General features: G+C 40.8%; 1 protein-coding gene across 1 annotated transcript in view; it reads right to left on the reverse strand.

Annotated features, from left to right (window-relative positions):
* Nucleotides 1–7,894, reverse strand: part of ZNF609 (zinc finger protein 609) — a 191,657-nt gene extending 183,763 nt beyond the window's left edge. The window contains exon 1 of the mRNA XM_044665349.1: nt 7,028–7,894. Coding sequence (XP_044521284.1) covers nt 7,028–7,774 — 747 coding nt within the window. The 5' untranslated portion in view covers nt 7,775–7,894. The remainder of the gene's footprint in view (nt 1–7,027) is intronic.
* Between the last annotated feature and the right edge of the window lie 1,806 nt (nt 7,895–9,700).

Below are 9,700 nucleotides of genomic sequence, written 5' to 3' on the forward strand. Positions count from 1 at the left end.
CTGTGCTTTTCTCTGAGGTTTTCCTTGTAGATGTTTTGGAGCTTTCTTTTCTTCTGAGTTTATCTTGAGCATCTCTGACCTCTTTACAGTAGGATTCTTTTTTTTGTTTGTTTGCTCTTTCTTCTTCATCTAGAATTTGGTATTAAGGTTGAACTCTGTCATACTCCTGGAGGAGGAAGGTCTAGGAACTGTCCTGTTGCTGCTTTCTTGGAATAAGGAGTATTGTATTATTACAGGATCTCAGGGACCTGCAAGTTTTCACTTTCAGCACTCTCAAAATGATTTGATCACTTCCCCTCTGGTCTGAGTTCTGCAAGTTCCTGACTTGGGTTTGGGTCTGTCTGAGCAACAGGATGTTGCCAGACTCAGCCCCTCTCAGCCAGCTGGAAAGCTTTGTTGTTGGAATGACAGAACTGTTGGCTCCCCTTTGGTCTGGAATTCCTGCCCTGGTTATTCCGCCACAAACTGAGTTAGATACTAGAACCAATAGGACACTGCTCCTGGGATCTGAACCACACTGCTGCTTCTTACTTCAGAATGTTCCCCTTTCTTAGTACAACAACCTAGTACCTCCCTACACCAGACTGCCATTTCTAGCATTTAATGCCTCTCTCGGTCTACCTTGAATCTGAGATTCAGAAATGGATAAATGGGTGACAAAAGCGCCATTTGGCTCCTGTCCCTGCTGCAGGGCTATAGAGTCTCAGTAGGGGTTCAGGAATTCTTGCCACAATACATACACAGTGCACAGGGTACTACAGTGCTCCAAGGGTATGCTCTTGGCCTGTCCCCATTCCCAAAGCCCATGAACCACTGCACTATCTGCCTCCCTTTGCCAATATGGATTAGATATATTATTTGAGTCACTGTGACTTTCTCTGGATTTCTTCTATTGATTCGGTGTATTTCCTAAGATCTGTTTGGGAAAACTGGAGGGGAAGAGAGGGAGAGGCAACACTGCACTGCTTCTCATTTTTCCACTATTTACCTCTGCCTCAAGCCAACATTCCTATGAAAACTCTCAGGATGAGAGTACTGAAAGAGTTCATTAGCTAAGAAAGAATTCCTGAGGCATAACTAGGGGAGAAAGAACAGTGAATTCAAATTTTCATTAAACAACTTATTTTAAAACTATAGCCAATGCTGATGGAGGTTCAAAAATACACCCCTTTCTGAAGCAACAAGGAGACTCACTGGATAGAGTGCCAGCCCTGGAATCAGGAGGATCTGAGTTCAAATCTGACCTCAGACCCTTCCCAGCTGTGTGACCTTGGGCAAGTAACAACCCTATTTGCCTAGCCCATGCTATTCTGTCTTAAAGTTGTTGCTAAGATAAAAAGGGTTTAAAAAAAATACACCCCTTTCTACAGAAAAATATATACTCCTGTGACTAGGCCTGGCACTGGCACTAACTAGCTGTGACTCTACAAGGAAGTCAATTTAGCCTCTCATTTGTAAAATGTGGATGTTGGGCTCTTCCAGCTTCAAAATTCTACGGTGATATGATTCTAAGACACACTCTCAATGGAAAAGAACTGCTAAATAAGGGAAATTCACATTAGTGGGTACTTTTTTAATACAAATAACTTTCCCAAAAGCACAACTTAGTTTCATATAGGGAATTCAAAGGATTTTTTCTTCCTCCACAAAAAAAAAAGTGTTCAAATAACAGCTGATTCTAGGAGATAATATTGGAAGATATGCCACCACATATTAGTTAAGAAGGAGGTAGGATTTGGAGGCAGCTAGGCAGCACAATGGATAGAATGCTTATCTTCCTGAATTCAAATTTGGCCTCAGACATTTACTAGCTGTGTGACCCTGGTCAAATCTCTTAAATCTATAGGCCTCAGTTTCCTCATCTGTCAAATGAGAAGGAAATGGAAAACCACTCCAGCATCTCTGCCAAGAAAACTCCAAGGAGTCAAACAAGACTGAACAACAGTAAAAACAAGTCAAATTTGAGAGAAATCCTGAGTAGGCTAGGGCAGGAGTTGGCAAACTATAATGTATGGGACAAGTTCAGCCCAACTGCCTGTTTTTTGTACAGCCCATGAACTAAGAATGGTTTTTATATTTTTTAAGGGGGAGGGGGAACTACTATTTCATGATATGCGAAAATTACATGAAATTCAAATTTCAATGCCCATAAAGTGTTAATGGAACACACCTATGCTCATTTGTTTCCATATAGTCTATGGCTGCAAAGTTGAATAGTTGTGGTAAAAACTGTAGTCCTCTCCTTGCTTTGTACTGCTGCTCAGTGCACAAAACTGTAGTGATGTTGTTATGATGCTGACACATTTTGAGTGCCATGTGTGTTGGTCACTGTATATATCTATCATGTCGACACAAGCTAAGTAGACTTGGAATGTCGTTCTTTTAAGGCATAGTATCTGGATTGTTTTGTTATCAAGTTAGAAGGCAAAACATTGTATTTATTATGAAATGACACTATAACCACACTAAAAGAATGCTATTCCCGTGACACTATCAGACTAGGCATTCATTAAAATGTTCCCAACTCAAAGAAAAGCAACAGGCCAGAAACATTAGAAAATGAGATATCTCTTCATAACAAAATTTCCTGACAAAAAAATAGAAAATGAGATTGTAACCAAAGTAAGTTTCTGAGTAGCTCATTTGTTAGCCAAGAAAAGAAAGTCATTTAAAGATGTTAAGTTAATTAAATTGTATTCAATTGCAGTAGTCATATAAACATGTCCAGAGAAATTAATTTGTTTTTAAGACTATTAGCCTTTTGGTTCAATTAAATTCATATGCCCATGGACGGATAGTAGTTATTTGACAGTATCTATCTTCAGGAAAAGATCATTTCAAAGACGATATATAACCTCAGATCAGTATCAACTGATGGAAAAAGAATTCCATTCTTCTCATTAGTAGACACATATTGAAAAAAAAAAAAAAAAAAGAAAAAAAAAAGTCAGACATTGTTAAGATTTCAAATTCTGTCAATAAAAATCTTAATGGAAATTTTTTTCTTTCTTGTTATATAAGCACCTACAAAATAGCCTCAATTTTACCTCTTGGCCATGCAAAACCTAAAATATTTACCATCTGGCCCTTTATAGAAAAAGTTTGCAAACCTTAGACTACAGGACACAAGGCTGACCTCTCTTGAGCAAGGAAGGCAGTAGTAAAACAGGAGGCCTAGGCCAAGAAACACAAGACAAGGGAAAAAAATGGCACAAAAAAGAGATATAGAAAAATGACCAGAATTTTCAGAAAGCTACAAAGTAAAAACCAATCAAAAGGGGTGGGTGAAGGCTTTCTTCATTAACCTGTATTCTAAATTTCTAAGTCCTTTACTCACCAGACTGTTGGCTACTTTGTCTGATTAGAGGAAAAGGTTAAAAACCTTCTTCCAAAAACCTCTCAGCTCCTGGTCCTGACATATCTAGCACACATAGATCACTGCTGTCTGGGATTTGTAAACTTTTTTGACCTGTCAGAATGGCAGCAGCAGCACAAGGAAAGGGATGGTGAGGCACACCACCCCCTGGTTCCCATAAAACAACCTATCAATCAAAACCAAGCCAAGTGCCTAGGAAAAAATCTGAAGGTCTGTCTTGTTTATTCCTTAAACATTCCCTTTCCCTACCTCCTTAGCTGGCAGTAAGTTTTTCAAACAATGGTATTCACTAACAACTAAGGCTAGCAGTGGCAGTTAGAAATCACACTTGATTCTTCTTATGCCCCAGGGAAAGGGAAATATTTCAGAGAGAACACACACTTTTTCATCAATATTTCCTTAAAGAAGCTCAGATTTATGGTCTATAGAAAAATGTTCTCACTCACTGACCAAGGTATAGGTATGGACGCCTTGAAAAAGCTAGGGTAGTGGTATTAGGAGGTGGGAATATTCTGAACATTGTCCAATAGTTAAAGGTGCAGATGAGGTACTTCTACCCCATACATAATCTCTCCCTCGTGCCTCTCCTAACTTAAAAAATAACAGTAGTGATTGGTCATGGTGGTATACACCTGTAATCCCTGCTACCAGAATGAGGCTGTTTGATCTCTTGAGCTCAGGAGTTTCAAAGATGCAGTGAACTACGATGATAAGCATTAATATAGGAGAAGTACCAACAATATGAAAGAGCAAAACAGCCCAGGTCAATGCTTCAGAACCAGTCAGTAGTAGGAACAGGCCCATGTGTTGCCCCTAAACTTCCAGCTTGGAGGAAAAGGTAGAGAAAGAAATACATTTTAGAAAATTTTAATTTAATAATAATAACCCTAGCAAGTCATATTGAGGTATAAATTCCTCCCCTCTATAGCTTAAATGATAAGTTTCTGGTTCACAGTATCCAATTCCCAAACCAAGTTAAGCTTTAGGGTCTGTGATAAATTTTCCCTTAAGATGCAGACACTAAACAATAACTCTAGTCCAACTATCAATAATATGGAATTAGGTCTTGATCAATGATACATGTAAAACCCAGTGGAATTGTGCATCAGCTAAGGGAGGTTAGGGGGGTTTGGGGGAGAGGGAAAGAACAGGAATATAAATATTCAAATAAATATTCAAAATAAAAACTAAAGATAAATAAACAAATAAATAAATGGTCTCCTAAGATGGGCCATGGGCTGCACAACCCCAGTTCCCAAATGGGCATACTTTATATCTTAAAGAGCTTAAGGGATGGGGTGGGAGATGGAACTTCAAAGAGATCCTCAATAATTTTTCCAGTAAGCTATCTTACCAACCAAAAAGAAAAAAAAAAAATTGCGTGTCTACTATGTGCAAAAGCACTGTGCCAGATATTGTGTCATATGGAAGTAGTTCTCTACTACCTACTTCTTGGCTTTTCTCTTATGTATTCCTCAACTTCTGACTGTTCCAGTCCTGCTTTCCTTCTTCAGTGCCAGAAATGCTCTCACTCCTTGTACGTTTGTGTTTGTCTCCATAGCAACTTCTTCGTATTTATTTAAATAATTGTTTATCTAAAAGCCAGAAAAGCTTGCGAAAAGCCATCTCCAACTTTAGACTCAGCCTGAATTAAGGAAGAGGTCACTTGCTCATCATGACGGTGCCAGACTATGATTAACTATTAGCCTCTGAAGCTCCCTTTAACAACTGCATCTTTCTTCCTGAAAATGAAGCCTAGTTTCTCTGGGTTCCAGTCCCCTACCCTGCCTTTTCCCCAAAATCTCAATTTAACCCTGTTCTCCCAAGGTCACTGAAAGGATTGGGGCTTTCAATACTGGCTGTATTAGCAAAAGCTAAATCTCTCTGGCACTAAGGCATGTCAGCTGGATGTACAGCTGCTCTCCACCCCACTCCCTGGACAGCAGCAACCCAAGTCAGCTTCTACACATTTATGGGTAGGTTACATTTGCCTCCTTCACATACACAGGGACATTAAGTCCAACTCTGAAACCAAGCAAGTATCATACAAGTGCTCATCAGAAACTCTGTCAGCAATGATCCAAATAGAAAGGAAGATGGAAGGCCTTTGCAGTACTGGGAGAACTGGTCTCTGCAACTCTTCCAGAAGTAATTTAGAACATGTGGGGCAAGAGTTTCCTGACTAACAAGATCACAGTAGGAACACAGCCAGCTACACAGAACAGACAAGTGAGTCTGAGACTGGAAAAAGGCACTTCCTCCACTTATGGAACATCCTAACAATGGACTCCTAAAGAAAAGAGCAAAACACAAGTTTGGCAGGACAAATAATGCTAGTACTCTGGGCAGAAAAGAGTGAGATGCACTGAAGCATCTACTCCCTACAAAGAGGCAGTGAAAACCTACTTCTTACCAATGCAGATGCCATTGAAAAGGGTCATCAGTCAGAGAAATATATAGTCCTACTATCAGAGAAGCCCAGATATTGGCAAGTTATATTAGTCTTTGTCTCTAGCAAAAGACAGATGCCCACTGGACTCCAGGTAATAAAGGGGCACCAATCACCATGATGTAACACATCCAGCATCTATTTACTAAACACATATGGAAATAAGCATTTCCAGCAGAAGCTAATATAATTACAGAGAAACCAATTTAACTTGCATAACTTTCAGCTGGGATCAGCTGAAAGCCCAAGGTGAACAATGCATAGAGCAAGAGAATCAAGAGGCAAAAGCAAAGTTCTGACACCCAATTAACCTTCACTTTGGGGAGAAGGAGCAGTAAACTATAAGGCCCCCAAACTCAGATCTCCTCCCTTTGAATCAGGGACTTCCTCCCAGATAAAAGGATCACCCTCTTCCAAGGACTCTAGGCTCATCTACCTGGAAGGAAAAGAAACACATCCCTTTGGAAGCTACTAAATAATGAGGAAGCTCTCACTACCAAGGAAAAAAAGCATCCAGAGTAGGACACATTTGACCACAAACCAAATTCTTTCAATACCTCGAAAAAAGCTCTTTCTGGTGCACTAATATTGTTATTCCTATTTGTGGATTCTCCCAAAACCTAACCCCTTCACACAAAACACACTGATCTGTTGTCATGGGCCTTGCTTTTACCACATAATGCTAATACTTTCTGGTCCCCATCCCAATACCTTGCTTTTGCTTTTTGCATAAGACCCATACCCTGGTCCCCACAAAACATCTGGCCTTGTTAGAGATCCAACTTTTTCCAATCTACATATACTTCTAATCCAAGGCTAACTCCCACTTTGGCCCTTTGCTGCAGCTTAAGTGCTAGGAAAAAATGAGTCTCGTTGAAGGTCTGATACCAGCTTCTAGCATCAAACACCTAAAGCTTGGCTCCAGAACATACATAAGAGAATGTTCTCAAGTTCAGCCAAAAGAAATTGTTTTTGAAAGTAATTGAGTTGAAAAAGAGAGACTTTGTTCCCAAAATGCCCATGCTATCTAAAAAAAACCATGTAGAATCCCACAACTTGGGACAAAAATCACACCATCATTAGCAGCTGCTTCAATCTTTTAATGGCCATTAATTATGAACAAATAAATAGACCTCTCATCAGGTATATACAGCATTTGACAATTAATATAAAATAGGCCACTATGTCTGGACACTTCTTACCTTTTCAGACTTGACTTTCTTCAGTGGACGGCACTCACTCTCCCCTTCCTCTGGCTCCTGCTTAACTCCCAAAGGGTTGAGTGCTGTCCCTGGCTCAATGGCTATACTCCCAAGTGGTTCTGCAGTTCCAGTATCCACCCCTGCACTTCCATCATACTGGCTGCCCCGTGCTCCCAGGGCAAGAGGCTGAAGAACCCCAGAATCCTTCTCTGAACAAGTCCCCACTCCCTCATTTCTCTCTTTCTTGTTCTTTGATGAGTTGCTCTCCTTCTCTTTCTTAGAGCTTGCCACATTTCTGGATGCCTTAGCAGCCTTCTCTGAACCCTTGGGGGCAATAGCAGTTACCAGGCCTCCTGCATTAGTACTGTCCCCTGAGCGTCCCTGAGCCTCCTTCTTACCAGATGCTCCTTCACTTGCTGTGAACAAGGAAGCCCCAGGGGCAGGTTTTCCACTGTCCTTGCCACTCTTACTCCTTTTGGATTTTGATTTGCCTTCCTTCCCTTGTGGTCCTGGCACCGGGGTCACAAACTTGATGTTGTCCGGCAATGTGGCCACAGCATTAGGGGCTGGTAGCCCCACCTCTTTTGAACCCGACATCTCCAGTTTCTGCTGGTCCTTCTCCAGGTCAGCGTCCAGATCAATAATGAGATTCCCTACTCCAATGTCCCACTCATCCCCACTGTCGTACGTTTCAACTGGGTTTGCATCTACTCCTTTCCCTCCGGAGGCTCCACTGCTCAAGGACATCTTAGAGTCAACGTCCCACCTCGAGATTCAAGCCTCTTCCTTGCCCCCAGCTTTCAGATTTTCAGCTGTAGCTATTTTCTCAGACCTGTAACAATCTTCAGCATATGCCCAGTGGACAACATCATTGCTAGAAGGGAGAAAACAAAAAAAGTTGTTTAAAAAAAAAAAACACAAATGAAAGTTGGTGCAAGTCTCCACATAGGGGGAAAAAAGACTCTTTGTAAGGGGGCACTTTAGATATCAAGAGAGAAAAGACAAACAATTTAACTTTGTATTTCTGACCCAAGTTATACTAAAAGCCCCAGAAAGAAACAAAGCACATATCATCTTCCCCAGGGAAGGGACAGCATTTTCAACTCCCTAATTTGATTCTGTAATAAATCTAACATTCCATGTCCTTTAGCATTAGTTGCCTCCATCCCTTGATAGTCTCAATACTACTATCACTGCCAGCTGGCAATCCTCCCTCAATCAATACAGGTCTCGGCGGGTCACAGCTCATGCAGCCATCAAGACATTACTCTCACTCTCCTGTTCTCACTGCCTCATGGCTCAATTCTTTCCACCCTCTATAACATAATCCATATTCTTCTCCTTTGGCATTTACATCACCGGCACCTAGCACAATGTCTAATACACAGTAGGTGCTTAATAGATACCTGCTGATTGACTGCTTTGGCTACCTAATTAAATTAAATGTTTTCAGGTTCTTCCACTAGAAGAGCAAGTTTCAAGCTACAAATGCTAGAAAATTCCCCATGACTCTCCTGAAGCAAAAACGAACAAATCTTGCACATGACTGACATCAGAAAGAAAAAAACTCAACTAGAAAAAAAAAAAACCTGATGACCAACGGCACCGCCTGGCAAACTTCAAGAAATATACCCTACCAGAGGATTCAGCCAATCAAACTCAATTAACAGGAATTTAAATCAGTACTGCCCTTCCTTAATTCCTCTTGCCCCAATCCCATGTTCTACACTGAGATCTTCTCTGAGACAAGAAACACTGTCATCAGACAATAAGCAAGAAAAACTGTCTCACACACATATATACCTCAACAAGAGAACTGGCAGTAAAAAATACCTCTAAAGAAGCTGGTCCTCCTGACAAGGAAGCTAAGTAGCTATTTCCAAAGTCCCAAAGTGAAAAAGGATACATATTTGAAGGCATGCCTCCGAGGACTGAAAAGTCTTAGTAGAAATGGAGGCTCTTCTGATAATGTTGAATATGGAAAAAATGTATTATGAGTAACACTTTCCAACAAAGTGACTTTTCTAACAATCAACCTCCCAATTCCAACAGGACTGACTATTTAGTAGTGATCCTAGTGGTATGCCTCCAAAAACACAAACATCATACCATAAAAATACCAAAGACTCTTTAATCAGCCTGTCAGTGGAATTCAAACTATTCCCCATCTGCTCTCTGTGATGTCCCTGGTTCTATACAGCTAATAATCAATTCTCTGACAGGTCATTAAGGAGATTTTTAACCCCAGGAGGTGTGGTAACATGCAAGCTGGAAATGAAAAGGACTAACCTCTTTTATCAATGGCAGAGAAAGTGCAAAATCAGGAGAACCAATGCTCTACAAAAAATCCTTAAGTCACTTTAAGCTTTTCAAATGCCATTGTGCAGATTTTCCTCCTTTCCTTATTCGCCTTGCCACCGACTAACCATAATCCACTTTCTGTCTTGGAATGAGCACAACAGCCCAGTGATCTAAGCCACAAAACCACCAGCTGAGTCTACCTGATTCTGTGAAGTCCTTTCCCTGCTATGCTTTGCCAACTATTACCCTTTATGCTTTGTTCCTACAGCTGAGATCACTGAAAAGCTGTTCCCTGCCTAGATGTGCCTATGGGGAGTAAAAGAGATGTACAGTGATCACTCTACTCTCCCTTCTCCACACCCCAAAGCACAC

The sequence above is a fragment of the Gracilinanus agilis genome, chromosome 2 (genome assembly GCF_016433145.1).
Source record: "Gracilinanus agilis isolate LMUSP501 chromosome 2, AgileGrace, whole genome shotgun sequence".
In the NCBI taxonomy this organism is placed as follows: Eukaryota; Metazoa; Chordata; class Mammalia; order Didelphimorphia; family Didelphidae; genus Gracilinanus; species Gracilinanus agilis.